The following is an 18,378-nucleotide window of genomic DNA, read 5'->3' as shown; positions in this document are numbered from 1 at the left end:
ATAAAAAGACTTACGTAAAAAATACTCGATTATTTCAAAGGCCAAGATGTATTATACTCGCGGTATTTTTTTAAAGCATCTGAAAAATTTCTAAGCGATCAAATTTTCAAACCAAAAACACATGATTTTGCATTACTACGTATGGCATCGCCTTAAGTTAGAAGGTCCTTGATAAAAAAAATGGACTGGAGTTCCTTATTCTCTGTTCGAAGTGATTTGCTTAGAGGTTTTCTGAAGCAGTTAATTATTAATTTCCTTTGGTTATCACGATCATATGTGTATCGATATATTTTATATCTCTAATGGGGTGATAAGAAATGCACTTAGCCTTCCATTGGCTGCACCCAAGCTAATGTTTGTGTGTTTTTTTCTTCATTTATCTTACTTGATAATGATTTGTACGATCACTGGCAAGGGTTTAGATTGAAATATTTGAGATTTGTTTTTGAAATGCTACATTAAATGGTTTTAGCAATGTTTATTGAATTACTGAATATCCAAGTTCTTCCCAACTTTCTCAGCATTCCACATATGGGCATGCCATAGTTTCGGGCAGGTAGGACTTTTGTAAACGTGAACTGCTGATATCTTCGTTGATAATTCTCCCTCTTTCTAATAATAGATGTATGTAACAGAAAGGGAACTTAAAATTGAGCTCTCAGCGGCAGAACCATACATTTTTCATTTCATCTTCTTCCCTTGTTACTAGAAATAGGCCACTACTCATCAAAACATCGTAACCAATAATGTTGAATCTTGCAATAGTGTTACACACTGTGGTCTGATTAGTAATCGTAATTCTTCCAGGTGATACGATGTTGAAATTCATCAGGGGGAAGGGTCAGCAGCCTTCCGCCGAAAGGCTGAAACTGCAGAGGGAGCTCTTCGCCTTTAGAAAGGTAAGGAACCTTGCTAATTATTATTTAGATTTTTCATTTTAGTTTGTATCCTTTGTCCATAGATAGCGCCCTATGTAAGGTTTCATAAATTTATTGTCAAGTTGTATTTTTTTCACCTAATTGTTTTAGAACTACTGTTTAAAATGTGTACAAAACATAACTGCCATGGTATCCTGTCGGAAATGACATTGAACGAAGCCTTATCAGAGTTTTGGTTTATCTACGATAGGTTTCATTTCTTAGAAATATAATATGCGCATTAATGTCCTAGTTGACATTGATGAATGCAGCATTTTTTAATTAATATTTGTGTAAGTATATCTAATCAGGTTCTCTGCTGAAATCTTCAATGATAAAGAATTATGATTATCGACTTTATAGGGTGCCCAGTACTTGATGCGGTAAATATATTAAAATAACATAATAAAGACATATGAAGAATGGGTTCCCAGAAAAATGAGTATTGCTAATTTATCACAAATCTCTTAAAATTATTGGTAATCCGGTTATAAACGGGATTGCAGGCCATTTCCTGATAAACTTTTAGTAAATTCAAAAAATAAACATATCGTAACACGTGTTCGTGCATTTGCATTTGCCTTGATAATATACTATGACGAAATGCGGAAATATTAGGATTATTATGAACACGTGTTCCGACATCGTGATACATTCGCATTTTACTAAGGACGAGTTGTTTCACAGAATTTGAACAATTCATCAAATTTAAGTTGATTTTCAAGTTATTTGAAGGTTCTATTCATGTTCTATTATTATATCATTATTGGCCGGTTGCTTCACAAAACTGAAATAGTAACAGAACTTGGATAGAGCCTTCACAGAACGTGATGAATTGTTCAAATTATTTGAAACAACTCGTCCTAAAAGTTTATTTGGAAACCTTTCAATGCATTCGTTAAAGGCCTGCAATCCCGTTTTAAACCGGATTACGAATAATTTGAAGAGAATCTCAATAAATCAGCAATATTCAATATTTGTAATTTTTTCCGTTAATTCTCCAAATTAAAAAAAAATGGTGAAATGGAGTACGGAAATCTTTCACTTTACATTTACCCAACTTGGCGCTTACTCATTTTCGATTATTGTTTATTTTTAAATTGATATCTTTACTATGCCCATAATTGGTTGTAATGCACACTTCAACTGCAACTTCCATGAATATTTCGCGTCCATTACGTGTTAACCTGTATACAATCTAGTATTTCGAAATCGCGGTATGACGGCTTTACGTTTATGATAATATTTGATGACGATAACTGACTGACTGAGCGGTAAAGTAGTTAGTAGAATCAGTGGCGTGCACGGAGTTGTTTAATGCTTATGCCGCTTCTTAGTTAGGCGGTCGGTAGGGCGCAATTCGCAGCGGAACTTCTCGCGTATTTTTATAGATTTATTTTTTGATATAATTTAATGAATTTGAATATATTTTTATACTATGCGGATACGGTAGGGTAGGCAGTGCTTATGTCGAATATGAATTCCTATATGGAATGCACGTCCCTGTGTAGAATCATGACAACACCCATTTCGTGTCGAACCGTCATTACTTCCCGACAATATCAATACTATCTGAATACTGTACTACAAAATACCCTCATGATGTATTATTTCGCTGATTTTGGCGAAAACCCCTCGATTGACCTACTAATTATAACTACTTCTGACCTGATTTTACGTAAAATTTTGATTTACTGGTGCATAGTTATGTTCACCGGGTATTCAACACTATACAGGATTTTCCAATAAGAGGTGTTATTTTGAATAGCCCGCTATTTCGGTAGATGTTACTTTTGAAGCTGTCATTTTGTTTACATTTGACAATTAGAAACTACGCCATTAATAAAAATGGAACGATACACGCTTCAACAACGCATTGAAATTATTAAAATTCACTTGAGTGAATCAATTGCAAATCATATTGAGTGATGAGGCCCATTTCCACCTCGGTGGCTTCGTCAACAAGCAAAATTGTCGCATATGGGGCTCGGAAAACCCAAGAGTTATTGTTGAAAAGCCTCTCTATCCTCAACGTGTGACTGTTTGGTGCGGTTTATGGTCCGGCGGAGTCATTGGACCTTACTTTTTCGAAAATGAGGCTGGAGCAACAGTTACGGTGAATGGATTGCGCTATCGAGAGATGATTAATGATTTTTCATGGCCGGAATTGGATGGTATTGATCTGGACAACGTTTACTTTCAACAAGACGGCGCTACGTGCCACACAAGCAACGAAACCATTGATCTTTTACGGGAAAAGTTTCTTTGAATATTAAAATAACACCTCTTATTGGAAAACCCTATAAATATATTTTTTTCTTATTGATATTACCACTGAACATAAATTCCCTAGAAGTATGACCTATACCGATTTGAAAGAAAACTATTATTTTTTTGTGTTACTTCGTCAGAGTTCCAACTGTTCCAAAATGTCTGGAGCCAGTAGGACTTGACTAAGACATCCTCAATTATGATGGAAAGGAGATTGGAGAGACGAAGATTGGGAAGGTTTCAAGTAAAATTTCGAATCTGAATGATGGTCTTTCATCAGGGCAATATTGATCATACCTACTAATCTGATATCTGATGCATATTGCTATCTATTGGAGTAGATATTCATTAAATAATGGGTAGGTACTATTGTCATACGAAAAAGTTGTAAAATGGTTGTTTGTTTTTATTGTCGCCAGAGTCCGCCTGATAACAATGTTTGTCCCGTTGGCTAATAATTATTATAGGCGAAGCTATCACAGTTAAAGGTAAAAGTTTGCAGGTATTTAGGTCGAGTGAGCTAACAATGATAGCGACATTACAAAACGGCGTAGAACACCATAAAGTTGCGTAAAAACACGACTCATCCGAGCCAAAACTGGGATTTTGTAATGTTTGTTATTTGGTTTGTCCCTTATTTATTTACCCACAATTTTCTCACGTTTCCTCAAATTTATGTAACATTCAGTATTAACTTGTTATATTATATTATTAATTATTATACTATTCCTATTTTTGATACTGTTAGATAGTTCGGTGGAATTCATTATACTTATTTTATCTTTTTAAACCGCTACCGGTTTAAGCTTATTCTAGCGATCTTCAAACTCTCTTTTTTTCCAGTGCAAAAGGCTGTGAAAATAATTGATAACATGGCGTCTTGTCTTAGCTTTCATAAAGAAAAATTGACTCTTAAAAGCTTCATGGCTTATGATGGTAATGACGTTTTGAATTGAAAACAGTTGACGAGTGTAGCGAAATCCTGTTTTAACTCGACCGTTTTGCATTTCGTCTGTCTGTAAATTTGTTTGTTCTTTCAATTTCAAGATGGTGGCCGTTTTAATGGTTCAATAAAGATTCTTGTTTCAAACGAAAAATCTCATTTTTATACCTGCCTCTCGAATTTTCTTTGAGATAGTGACGTTTCTTTCTTCAAATTGTATAATTCCTTCAAATGTATGGATTATAATTAAGTAGGTTTGTATGTATTTAAGTACTTACAAATATCATTTCAGAGGAATTTTTTGTTTTGATTTAATAAGAGAAAATGAGAAACATACTTTTTGGACGCGAGGTCTACTGTTCACAGAACTACTAGTTATATCGACTTAGAAATTACATACTGAAAAAACTGTAAATTTCATTACGCTAGAACTCACCGATAAAAACTGCCACTCCATACAAATAATTTTTTTACTATACTTCTGATTCATTTGATATTTTTCTTTAGTTATTAGGTTCGGAAATATACAATTACAATATAGTTTATGTATATTTTATAGCGATAAAGCACCACGAAAAAGCTCTCTGAAGATTAGTTAGTCGAGCGGTCCTAAGCTTTGGGTTCCACCGCGGCGTCGCGAGTTCAATCATCTATTAGTTCTTTATCACTGCAGAAGCAACATTTTATGCTTAAAATAATAAGAATTCAAATACATATTGTCAGGTTATTCGTAATTTGTTATGTTTTTCTTTAAATATGACATCACGTATTAATAAGTAGTTCTGAGAATTTGTTTTAATTTTGATTGTGGTTTTTTCCATTTTTAGATAACATTTGGGTAATTGAATATTTCATGTAAAGATTGTATCATATTTCAAAGATTATAATTACGAATTTGAATGTGATCATTGTGTTTGTACTCAGTAATAACATTTCCCTTTCTAGATAAAGCTATTTTTAAGTATTACCAGTTATTTTGTTGTTCTTGTTATTCGGTACTGATAACAAATAGGAAGACAGATTGATAACACATTCTAGATAGAGTATAAATAATTACTTACGTATACCTGTGTAATCAAGTTCAACATCAAACTTAGTCATATTTCCGAATAACTTTCCCTTTTAACTTACTTTGATGCCTATTACCTACAATATAAGGTAAACTAAGAATATACACATTTTTGGCTTGTAGCTTCGTCTTAATAAATAACCCAGGTTTTTATGCTGAAACAGTTGCAAAAATGTGCTTTGAACATAAAAAATGACGATGATTTTATAACTTCAACATGAACACAGAATTATACATGGAACTAATTCAGCTTTGCTGAAGTAACCTTAAAAAATATTATAATTATATTTTTCATGGTATAATCCACTTTTTACTAATCAAGAACATTTTAATTGCTAAGATTTAACAAACTTTTTTTTATTTCACCAACTAACCTGTCAACGTTCTTCATCATTAGGAGTTTAAAACGACGGTTGAAATTGGCATTGAAAGTCAAAACAGCTGTCACAATAATAAAAACCTAATAATAACATGATTTAATTTGATTCATTATTAAAAAAAAAACTTGTGTGTGTTTTTGTAGTTTGTAATGATTACATCCGTAAACTTCACACACAAAAACCTACGTTTAGGGACATTTTTATACATATATTTTTTATAAATATTGATCAAAATACTAATTAAAAAGCGCAAAATACCGCCACCAACCACTAAATAAATTCAATTTGCCGCCATTTTGTCAAAGTCAATATGCTACACTAGCGCCTCTAGCGGCCATCGTTATTAATATTGCCAGTGTTAAAAAAAGACCAATTTTTTTTGTTAATAATTTTTCAGAATTTAATGTCCCTTCAGTTACAAAATTATACAAACGGAATGCCACCATCCAAATCTGTAAATAATATTTCATTTAAAAAATCCTCCCATTGGACTCGTTTGGCGATGAATTCAAAACAAAGTGATTAATATCCATACATAAGATTTTTTTAGCATTTCGGTAAAATATATATTCATGGGAATATGAAGAGTGACAGTAGTTTTGTAACCACGGGCGAAACCGGTCAGCATAGCTAGCACAATTTAAATGGTGTCACCTGTTATCACCTCACGTACGTTACCAATGTTGCTTTTTTCTCAATTGACTTCCAACCAATCGGCGATCTTCATTCTCTATTAATCAGGTACCTACGTAATAAATATCAAATAAAATAAAAATATTCACTTGTAATTCGTTAAACAAAATGCGAACCTACTTCATGTGTCGCTGAATCACGTTTTGGAAATGATATGCCCCTTTCCACCAAGTCAATTATTGTTAATTTGAATAATTTAAAAGAAATATTCCGTTCACTTGACTTTTATTAACCCTGTGAATACATCGTTATGGTCTTGCCGCTGAGAGGTCCGTTGGAAGCCCTCTTTCTGTTGTTACCATGCGTCGTCAAATGAGAAAGATTGAGAGGCTATCAGATTTTTTAAAAGAATATTTTTATTGGAACATATTGAAATGGCTTTACCTATAATTAGTGTCCAGTTCTCTAATATTACGGTATCAGAACTGTTAGTGCTTACTGGATACATCTGTATCAACTGGCCGCAACTGGACGTACCTAAAAAGCCCTGCACAAAACATTAGTGCGTTTCTGTATGAATGGCATTGAAGCCAAATCTATGGTGAAGGGAAATTTGCCTGGCAGCCATCTTGTATGACTAACGTTTGAACTGATTTGTATGGAAAGTGGTGCATAATTAACTATTATTATTTTATTTTTGCGTTGTTAATGCATTTATGACGGCTTATGATTTTTTTGTGGTATTTGATGAGACAGAAAAAGGAATTGGTCATTAAAAAATCGTCCCCCTCACCTTGCAGCTTCAAATTGTTCTCGAATTGCTCCGTTCGGGGCTTTTTAGCCATCTTGTATGACTAACTTTTGAACTGATTTGTGTGGTGGTGCGTAATTTATTATTATTGTGTTGTTAACGCAGTTATAACGATAAATGATTTGTATGAATGTAAATGAGGCAAGGAGTGAGTGCCAAGACCGAGTTGTTTGGCGGTCCGTCCTCTCTGCCTAACCCTGCGGGGAAACGTGATTGTTAGTTAGTTAATTAGGGTATTTGATGAGATAAGGAATGGGATGCATCATTAAAAAAATAATTAGGCATTTTTCATACATCTTCTCCTTCGGCCTCAAATTATTATTGAATTACTCCGTCCAGGGCTTTTTAGGTTCACCACCTCTACGGTGCGTTGAGCGGCTATCTTGGACGCTTCTCCGTTTTTAATTGAAAATTGTAAATGTTAGTATAGACAGCCCGGATTTAATTAACCTCATTGAATTTCATATACCTACGAGAGCTACTCGTTCCAAAATCATGTTTAAATGCAACAATATCAGGAGACTGAGCATTTCAAACATTTTACCTAGATTACATGAGGTTAGGAATAGATACGCAGATGTGGCGGATCTATTTAACTAAACGGAATGTAGGTACAAGTAGGCTATACTATCAAATCTTTTCAATCAATATTTATTTAACTTACTAAGACTACTTATAAGTTTTGGATGTACTTGTATACCTTATTTTGTATATCCATCTAGATTTTTTGTTCATTTTTAACCTTCTGATGTCCATTCTATATGATTTATTGTTAATGGTATATTTATACCGTTGATATTAAATAACATAATAAATTCATTAGAATATTACACACACCTTTCTTTAATCATGTCTGCAATACTCCTTTACATTCATAAATATAAAACACATATATTGTAAACACTAGATCTTAGGGTCAGAAACATATTCAACAAGCAACTACAAACACAACATTTGGGCAAAAAAGCTTCCTATACTATAGTACTAAACTCTACAACAAAATCCCACTCTTATTCAAAAGTCATAACAATATTTTAACATTTAAATCTCAAATAAAAAGCTGGATACAAAACATAGGGAGATCAGAAATAGATCATATACTGACACCAAATACAGATTGAAACTCAAACCACTCAAATGAACAATAAACACCATGTATTGTAATATATTTATTTAAAAAAAACTTCAATATATTCATAATTACTTTATATTTTACGTACTAATAAATTTTAATCATACGTAAATGAAATCCTCAACACGGGAGATCTCAGTGAGGGTATCATTATATATTTTGTTAAAAAAAAAGATAATAAAACACTTATTATTACTATACAAATCATTCCCTTAAATCGTGGTTGCTGTAATTAATACTGTAATCACTGTTGTAAATACACAAGTATAATATTTACTTAGATTTCAATTCGATGTCACTCTTGGGATATAATTTGTTACAAGCACGGGTGTTTAGCATTTTCACACGAAATAACAATGTACATATACTTACTGGCAAACAATCATCGACATGCATTCAAACACGTCGCGTTCTCTGAATTGTAGGCCTTACCATACCATATTTGAATGTATATAATAATTATGTATGTTCGTTGTGTGGAATCGCGTGTTTCGAGCAGACATGTTATGACTAGAAATGGGCCAGTGGGTCTACCCTAACGTATTCATGCAACCCTTGCAAAATGCTTTACCCCAGTTTACTGAAACTATTATTAATACCTTCACTGAAACCTCTAAAACTTTTATTCTGAATCGTTAGTTTCAGCTTTGTTCTGAATATGGGATCTTTGTGTATGGATCTGATGTGTTCTTCTTCATCAGCTTTCTCCAGTCCTTTTCCAGTTTTCCTGACACTTTGGGACTCTTAGCAGCTTTAATCTTTGTGGCTACCTTCTTTTTTTAAAATCTTAATCAAAGAATTTTATGATATTAAAATTCCATCTGTTAGCTGTGCTACATGTTCAGCATTGTGAAGATTGTAGACATTATTTAATATCGGCTGTTTTTGTCTTTTTCTATTTAACTCGTTGGTATTTTTTCACATTGCAAGGATATAATACACTTGACCATATTACTCAATGCCCTTTGACTGTTTCCATGACTTTGTGTTACTATCATTTTAGTCTTGGGAGAAGTCTATGTTTGTATCCAAAACATGAGCACTGACGCATGCACGCATCTATTGAGTATACACCTCATGTTTGGATGTCCTTATATATGTTCTTGTTTAGGATAAGTTTGAAATCCTCCTATTCTTTGCCCAGTTGTTATGGCTTTCTTTTCTCCCATTATATTGCTGTATATTTTCTATGGATCGTTACGTACGGGTCTTGTTTTTGACTGCATGCTCCACTCGGGTGAGTCACTGGCTTTTATTTACTGCACACTTTGTGTCCAATCTATGGCACCTAGTTGACCAGGTGGTCGAAGATAGGATCTGACTATCCCAGGATCAACGCTTGTCGCTAACTTATTGTTAATCGTCCGGGTGACTGAATATTAGAATCCAGTAACTATCGAGTTCAAATCTATCTATGATATATTTTATGAGGCATGTCAGGTCTTCATATATTTATATGAATTCGTGATGATGTGGTTTCACCAATGACCAATTTTTGACGGCGGCCTTTACCAGAAGTTCCACTATATAAAATTTAGACTATCTATATATTGTTCATACTGTAAAAAGAGTTACATTTTTTAAACTCGGTGCAGTTTGTACCTTTCTTCCTGACCCACAAGAGAACCATCAAGTAAAATATACAAGTATGGTAAAATAATTAGCTTGTATGAACAGATAAATTATTTTGGAACAGGCAAAAGCGGATGCCATGACAAATGTTTGCGGTGGTCCCCTATGCCTACTCGAGCATGACTGGATGTTAATTATGTTATGTATTTAGTACGATGTAAAGATAATACACAGATTGACGAAAAGATTCGAATTAGACAATCTCGCTGTTGGCATTTCACACCAGTATCACGAACCACGATTATTCGCTTCATGTCATTCCAAGGGTTTAAAATGTCCGACCCAGATAGAGGCGTATGAATACGAGAGAAGCCAAACAGTTAACCCAGCCAACTCCGCAGTCCCACTGCTATCTGTCCAGTTTCTGGGTCATTTACCTGTCGAGTACCTATATCCACTTTTATCGTAATGCAATTAGAAAAGTACCGCTGTTTCCAGGCCAAACGCACAAAAGATTAACTCTTACTTTTCTGTCGCAACTTTCGGTTGAATGCGCAGCAATTATAAATGATAAGTTTTTTATAATTAAGTATCTCTGCCCTTGCGTAACAATTACATCTTCACTCTTTAGTGATCTGGGAAGGCATGCATCGTCAACCTGCTGTACGTACTGAAGCTATTCCTATATTACAATATAATAATTTTATGATTAATTTACAAATACAAAAGAGACGGTTTGAAATGCGTCTTTGTAATCATTGACACTCCAAAAGAATGGCATCAAATGAAAGAAATATAAATGGTTAGTAGACTACGTAGCATAGAGAACATAAATAATAATTTATAGGTGGGGTTGTGGCTGAACCAAAAAAAATCTTAAAGGGTGTTCCGCAAGGCTCAGTTTTGAGTCCTGGCCTTTTTTATTTTATTATTGGAGCTTAATTTAATAGGTACTTTTTGTGAAAGTGCTATTTGTTTTCAGTTCATGAGCTGGCAGTTAGCGACTTCTGCATTACGCCGCGATGTTATGTAAAATTCAATTTCCACGAGCTTACTGGTTGACTGCGTTGGATTAGCACAATCTTGTAGTTATTTTCACACTTGCTCCATTGAAACTCCAGAGAGCAGCTCCCACGGCCTGGCTTACTTAACAATCTTCATTATTGTACGAGCCTTTTGAATATTATCAATTTAATCGTTTAATAATTAGATATAATAAAGTTGAATTATGTTCCGTCAAACCACATTGGGTGGTTTGATGAAAGTAGAGGTAAAAAATGCCTCTATAAATGTTTTGCTTGACTGGTACAGTGCAGTTCTGTTACAGTGAGTTATGGTTGAAGATTGCCTCGGTGATAGGAGAGGGTACTAGAAAAACAATACAATACGATCATAAAGTATTTATCGATCCCAAGACTTGGTACATTTTGAAAGCTGGAAAATCGAGGTCAAATCCTAGAAATGGGATAATACTCACAACATCATCATTATGGTCAAGATGGTCATTTTTGTAAACTTTCGCTTACTGTTATATTAAATCATTTAATCGTTGTACAAGTAGACACAAAGTACTTAAAATATAATTTTAGTTGTATTAATTTCGTTGAAAACGAATTCCATTACTTATTTTCATTTCGTAATGGTCTCATGACCCCAAAAAGCCACCATCAATTAACGTAACCTGCCACTCACTTTACCATCGCGTCATCCTTATACAACACACACTACAGACTTACAGAATACAGTCATACAGCAAACAACTTCGCTTCTTCACTAAAACTAACCACAATTATAATCACCATGTCCATAATATTCTGTCATGTCTGTAATCCTGGCGAATAAACACATCTAAAAGAAATAATTTCACTCATTTGACGTTCTAATAAATCTTCATTGATACTCGGTGTAACCTTGAGTGACCAGGTCTGGCATTGACGCCAAAATTAAAATTACCCTCTGAAGCTGGGCTGTACAGAACTCAAAGATACCGTAATATGCAATTGACTCTACATTTTATTTCGTAATTGAGCCTTTTTGGATTTTGCTAGTCACCTCTGTTCTGTAGCCCTGAGATGTTTGAAATTATTCTTAATTTTTGCAAGAACTGCCAATACGTCTGTTTTTATTTTTCTTGTGTTTGTTTTACAGGGGTATTTAATTAACCTGATGAACTTCGCCCATTGATACCTTCGGCAACCAACATTCGTAGTAATTCTTACAGGGTTGTCGTTTTTATGACTCGTTATGTTCAACAACTCGGCTGGTCATACAACTTTGGTATTTTAGATTTAATCCTTCCTCACAACATCCCAAAATACGAAAAAGAGGTATTAACATACAAAATGAGAACAAACTCATGAAGAATGGCGTTAAGGTTAAAACTTGATCTATTAATGATTATATCTCGGGTCTTTATCATTTTAAAGTGTCGCGGGTTTATTAGGACCGTCCCCATCTTGTCGCTGATTAATTGAGCCCCGTCTCCGAGGATCATCGTCTTACGGTTGATTACTCACGATCATTGCGCTAAATTGCTTCAATTGAACAACTAAAGTGACAATTTGGCCGAATTGCAGCATATTCAATTGGATTTGCGTTGGACTTCTGAATTCCTACGAACATTACAATATAATGGTCGTATCTGTAGACATAGGAAAGGAATAAGTTATTACGGCTTGACAATAGTATTGTAAATAGTGTTTCGTATTATTAGATACTGTCCCGCGACATCAACGATTTTCCATAGATGCTACGAAATGCAGGTCCTTTAAGCCCCATGCTTGACTTGACATGTTACAGCTAAACCCTCTTCTCTACCTTTGCTTCCCTCTCTTTTACTTGAAATTATCATATCAATCAATTATCAGGTAAAAGAGAGCTTATTTAGATTATCACTTTTACTCACATGTCTACTTCTAAGTCTACTGAAATCGTTTTTTGATGGGAATATTGCGGTTCTAAGTTAGACAGAAAACATCTGATATTTAGTGACACACTATGTATCTGTCATATTTTGGCAGATGTCATATCGCATGAATGAATCTTTTCACTGCTTATTCTTGTCCCAGATTTTTGTAATTTCTTCAGCAATTTTGATAATATAATATCCGCCCACTCCTCGGGTAATTCCGACTGAGCAAAGCTGCAGTAATAACTTTTGCCAGCAATAATAGCTTCTACTAGGTAGCTATATATAGTTTGTTGTGACAGTTTGCTGTGGATTTTAGGCACAGAGCAGATGATCGTAGAAGTGTGATCTATACCGATTTGAAAGAAAACTGATGTTGGCATTTTACATAAAACCTTTCGACTCTTAGGTCACAGACAAATTGCTGAAATTGATAATATGTTCAAGAAATAATTTCGGTACTTGACAATTTTGATTAATTTCACCAAAAGACAAATTGCACCACAGAATACAAAAAAACCCTACTACAGAAACGGTCGGTCCGTTCGATAGATCATCTATTCCCTATTGATAACTTTAGATCACAGGCGTCATGTGTGAATGTTGTACCGGTATTTCAATGGAAGATGCTCCGAGGAACTACTGTCATTGTTCTATTTAGCACCGGTGCTTGGTCTGGAAACACGCCAAAATCGCCCAACATTTGTACACGATAGTAATTATTTGTCACACGAGAACGGGTCGTTTCTACGACTCGGTTTTGAGTCGAGACCTCAGCTGTGAAACGATTTGCCGACCTCTGTGATTACTTCCTCCAACAACATGTACTTCTCAACAAGAACCACAACAGAGCATCCTCAAAAGCCCTGATGATTTTTTTTCTCATTGCCTCCTGTGTAGAGTGGTGCAGGGTAGCCAGCGGCGTGAAAAAATGATTTTTTTAAATAAATAAAAATTGACAGTAGTTAAATTTATCATATAAAATAAATAAAACCAAGTTATTTTATTATGTTTTAACTTTTTTTGACAAAAATTAAAAATATTTATTGTAGACCAAGTTATCTCCATATTTGTTGGACTATGTTTTCAATGTCGGTGACAACTGTAATTCAAAACCACTGCACGGATTTGAATGAAATTTATACAGTTAATTGAAAGCATAAAGAACTAGTGCCTGATCGAGGGATTTTATTTTTTTAACAATAAAATAGCGCTTTTAAGCACTAGATTAACTATCAAACAAATGACACTTTTTTGTTTGATTGATTTTTGATGAACTTGTAAAATGTTATGATATACCACAAATAAATTTGTATTATTTGTTTGATAAAATAAATTAAATTAAACTACTGTCAAAAAAAATTTAAATACTCATTTTTTCACGCCGCTTACTACCCCTAATCCCTTAATGTAAAACTTAGTTTGATTCTGACACAGCGACACGCCCACAACACGCTTCTATCTCGGTGTTCTGTTTTGACAGTTAGCTTGCAGATTGTGGTGGCGCACAGTGGGCTGAAAATCACCTTTCATAGACATAGAGACTTGAATTTTGAAGGGTATTTTTTTTGGCTAGGAATGGATTCTGCTGATTATTACTATGCTATAAAATTTCGTATGAGGCAATTGCGTGTACAAATGAAGGAGTTTTTTTTTTCAACTTTGATGATTTAAAAAAAAAATCTCAAGTTGCGCCACAATACGAAGTATGTCAAAAAAATACAAATAAATAGTAGTATATCTGTGTGTAAGGATATAATGGCCAACCTTATGATTCCAGAGATAGCCTCATTTTTAATGTCAGTGCCATACAAATTTTTCTTAAAAAAATGATAAATCCTTCATTTGTACACGCAATTGCTTCATACGAAATTTTATAGCATAGTAATGATTAGCAGAATCAATTTCTAGCCAAAAAAAATACCCTTGAAAATTCAAGTCAATGTCTATGAAAGGCGATTTTCAGCCCACTGTGTGGCGACCCGACTGCGACTGGGCGGTGCCGTCACCGCTTCCTTCCTTCCCCGCTCTTGTGGCACACGCACCACGCCCGTACACTTAATTATTACTGAATACAGTTTGTCATCCTCTAGTGTTGTCATCCTTCGTTCCGGCGCGTTATGACTTTGGGAATAATCGCGCGATCCGCCAATTAGACTAGATATAGCTGTGATGTCAACGCGATATTACGAGATGGATCACTTCACTCTAATGCTATATCGTTCTGTATAGCATATTAGACCTTCGTGGTAGAGCGATTGCTCCTCTGATTAGCCACCATATATCAAGGGTTCGATACCTGGTGTGGGCTCAATTATTTGATTGGGTTATCTCTAAATTGTGTAAAATAAAGTCGATGTCCGCGTCTGTCCGTATGTGCGCTTAGTTCTTCTAAACTACGCAACGGATTTTGATAGGGTGTTCACTACCATTTAGAGAATTTATTCCGGAAGGTTTACAAATACATCACATGCATATTATATTCATAGAAAGTATGGAAAAATCGATATTTTGTAATCTAAACGTAATTTTTTTTTCGGGCGCTTACATTGCTAACGCTGGCTAAACCATCTGAGATAAATCAAAATAATGTACGACTGAAATGTATATCTTAAAAAGACCTACAGAAAAGTCCGCGATGGTATATGTCTATCTTTTAAGGAAAACCCCTGGTAGCGCCGGGTACACGTCAGATAGTCACACATAAATATTGCAATAAAAAAATATAACAATAATATCTACCGATTTATAACAAGTTTCTCTTTAAGTTAACGTTAAGTTTTTAAGTTCCAAAATAATGTTATGTTTGAAGATAATATCTGTACATTTGTTTTGCCGAAACGTTGATGATATGAAATTCCCTTGATAGAAAAAAATCACAAATCGAAAATTATTCAAAACACGTTTTGTTCTTTTATTTAATATGGTATAGACATGAAAAAATTCCCAGTGTATCATATGTACCATTTTCGCTTTTTAATATCGTTTTTTAATATTAGCGCACTCCCTCCAACATTCGTATTTACGTATCTCCCTTTCAAACCATCTTTGAACGCTTACTACGGAGCCTCAAACGTATCTGCAATTACCGACCAACACACAATGTGTTGTAAATATTATTTTAACACCACTATTTGCCGATGTTAAACAAATTTGAAATCTAATCGATGCAGTGAACAGTTGGAGTCAATGTTTGCCCACATTATATAGCATAAAACACGCCTTGCTCAATGCAATGGAAATACGATTCCAACATAAATTATTGTAACATATTTCCTTCAATATTATATTATATAAATACAATATGTATTCCGATTTTATCGCTCTACTCTCGAAGCCCATTCCTGTGTGTATTTTAGTTGATGCTTTATGATTCACGGTACTTACTACATAGCTATTTCAACGAAGTGTGATTCACTAAACTTGCTGGTCTTAAACATCAATAATTATTATTTCTCTTCTATAAACCTCTGAACGTCTGAACACGTCGAGAGATTCATGTTAAGTATTGAATTTAGTGGTTTTGTCTTAATTAGTGATCCCAATAGAGTGATATCGTCCGTAGAGCTATACAAAATACCATTGAAGGACAATGATATTTATGAAAATGTGTCGGCCAGCATTTTTGCTTTATTTTTAATCGATTATTAAAACCGATCGTATATCTGCAACTATCTTCTTCAGTAATTATATAAAATTCGATCTGCACATCATTTTAAGTAAATAAAATTAATTCACTAAAACTTTTTTTAAGTCTGCATGTATCAGAACTAATGCATACTTTGCCTTATATATAAGTACATAATGAGTTGTCGTTGACAAACGGGAAAATTTTACCGGATGTATCAATATTACATAGGTAATTTATATATAGAAAGATAGGAGGTCCTAACACAGTTCCTTGTGAAACACCATGTTTAACAAGATCAAAATTCCACAAGCATGCTTCAATTTTTGTGCATTGTTGGCGATTTTGTATGTAGTTTTTATATTAGCATGAAACATGAGACACTTGTCTTTAATTCCATTGTTGATGGTTTCAAGAGTTTTATGATTAGGTACCGGTGTCAAAGTTTTTTTTGTATATTTTGTGTCCTAATGAAGGAACTGTTGGTTCTGAAATATGTACATAATTTGTATTTAAATAGGGTTTTAAACAAGTTCGTTATTTTAATTTAATTACGTTATTGCGTATTATTACTAAAATGTTACGCTATCATTTAAAAAAGCGAAATGTAGAATTTTCTTTTAGGTGTATAAAATTTTTTGAACTGAATGTGGTGGGATAGACGTGTGGGAATCTCTAATCTAAATGCTTGGAAGATGAAACTACTTGCTTGGGCCATTTTCTTTTTAGACCTTTCTGTACGACCTTCGAAGGTCGCCCCATTGCCTTCATTTTACCATATTGTTAGCTAAATCGTCTGCCCTAAATTCGGCTGACCTTCCTTAGTTATTTTTATTCCCTAAATCATAATAACATAGCAAAACATTTTTGAATCGCTTTACGCCACCCGAATTGACTCTTCTTAATTTTCATATCTTGTCTAAATTTTTTTAGCTTTTCATGTTGTAAGTACCACCTGACTGATTGTTGATACTCAACGGAACTACATTTGTTTGTAAATATGGCATCTCGTGGCTAAATGTATACATATAGTCGTGTGTGTAATATTTATTTATTTGATTGATTTGCTTGCAAACCGATTTCCACGAACCTTGTGCTTGTTGACCCAAATATAACGTGCCCAACAATTAATTGATGAACCCGCATCAACTGATTTAGCTGGGCTTAATTTTTATTTCTCCATTTCCGATTCTTCTCAGAATTAATTTTCCTCGTTTATTAGCTTAACTGGGGACTGGTGGATGAAATAATTATCAATATTTATTTATTTGTTTACGGGCTACGGCCACTTAGAACAGTAATAACAGTTGATAGTTCCTCGTTGTCTGGTTGTAAATATACGTTCCAGACGCCCGTGACACTATTCATTTTTCTTCTTCGTATGGTTTGGGATGTCCACATCCATATTCACACAATTCAGAATAATTTTGGCCCCATTTATACACAACATTGATTTAGCGATTTAGTTAGGTCTATGTCTTCCCCGGGAGAGAGAACTCAAGTAGTTTATTAGTTGGGTTCACAAGAAGGTGCTTTTACACGTCCGAAGTCTCTAATGTTGTAATGGAAGCAAAGTTTCGCCTTCAGTCCAAAGGGGTCTCCTAAACGTGAGGCGGCTGTTTGGGAGCTTTGCAAGGTCATATTGAAGAGGAATGTTACCATTCATGGCTTTTTATATTCTCTGAGGATTGCTGTCTCTCATTTTACAGTGGTTCGGTGTATCTTTCGGGTTAACAAACCAGTAAGTTCGTGGTTTAACCTTTCCCTGCCGGTGCTGTCAACTGAGTGAACATCGGCTCTAATTAATAAAATATCTCTGTAAATATACTAAACACAGAGTGCAAATTTTAGGCATTGCTCTACAATACATTTATGTATTGCGTTAAGTAATTACAATATATAAATATTTACCGAGCGTATAGCACCGGATGACGAGTAATTTTTGAACACCGCAAGGTAAGGGTTTGTGACGTGGCTAAACCGGCGGCAGGAAAGTTTCGAAAGATTCAGAGTAAGCCCCCTGTTCACAAAACACAACCCCGTAAAATTTCATCCGCGTGTTAACGCGCGTTCTTTAACTAATACAATTTTTTTACGAAAATATGAGGACAGTT

The 18,378-nt window shown here is 34.4% G+C and overlaps 1 protein-coding gene across 1 annotated transcript in view; it reads left to right on the top strand.

Moving 5' to 3' along the window:
- Window positions 1-18,378, top strand: part of l(2)gl (LLGL domain-containing protein l(2)gl) — a 126,045-nt gene that overhangs the window by 3,374 nt on the left and 104,293 nt on the right. The window contains exon 2 of the mRNA XM_089638120.1: window positions 808-899. Coding sequence (XP_089494246.1) covers window positions 816-899 — 84 coding nt within the window. The 5' untranslated portion in view covers window positions 808-815. The remainder of the gene's footprint in view (window positions 1-807; window positions 900-18,378) is intronic.

The sequence above is a fragment of the Hesperophylax consimilis genome, chromosome 12 (assembly GCF_061612785.1).
Source record: "Hesperophylax consimilis isolate HC1 chromosome 12, BYU_Hcon_1.0, whole genome shotgun sequence".
Lineage (NCBI taxonomy): Eukaryota > Metazoa > Arthropoda > Insecta > Trichoptera > Limnephilidae > Hesperophylax > Hesperophylax consimilis.
This window is presented reverse-complemented; position numbering and strand designations above follow the sequence as displayed.